This window comes from Bison bison, unplaced genomic scaffold, assembly GCF_000754665.1.
Source record: "Bison bison bison isolate TAMUID 2011002044 unplaced genomic scaffold, Bison_UMD1.0 scf7180017864080, whole genome shotgun sequence".
In the NCBI taxonomy this organism is placed as follows: domain Eukaryota; kingdom Metazoa; phylum Chordata; class Mammalia; order Artiodactyla; family Bovidae; genus Bison; species Bison bison.
Genome location: NW_011494652.1, coordinates 5,921,005 through 5,921,351, shown reverse-complemented (window position 1 = coordinate 5,921,351; position 347 = coordinate 5,921,005). Strand labels below are relative to the sequence as shown.

The 347-nt window shown below is 47.3% G+C and overlaps 1 protein-coding gene across 1 annotated transcript in view; it reads right to left on the bottom strand.

The window, feature by feature from the left end:
- The window catches only part of LTBP3 (latent transforming growth factor beta binding protein 3), a 16,646-nt gene that overhangs the window by 6,388 nt on the left and 9,911 nt on the right, over positions 1 to 347 (bottom strand). The window contains 1 exon segment of the mRNA XM_010837795.1: positions 294 to 347. This exon segment is cut by the window's right edge and continues 31 nt beyond it. Within this exon segment, the coding sequence (XP_010836097.1) occupies positions 294 to 347 (54 nt within the window).

The window sequence follows — 347 nt, the reverse complement described above, 5'->3', positions numbered from 1 at the left end:
AGGGAGGCCTGGCGTGCTTCGATTCATGGGGTTGCAAAGAGTCGGACACGACTGAGCAACTGAACTGAAATGAACTGAAACTCTTATTGGATGAATGCATTGAGGGGTGAGTTGGCACATAGTAATAAGCATCATCTAATTACTGTCATTATTACTGTTATATTATTTTCTGTGAAAGAGTAAGATGAATGAGTGGGTGGATGGATGGATGGAAAGACAGATCAACAGTGTGTCTAGGAGATGACTGCTTGCTGCCATTGCTCCTTGGGAGTTCTCAGCCAATCCCCCCATACCTTGGCATTTCCGGCCCCCTACCAGCCGATGCCCCTGGGGACAGAGACATCGAT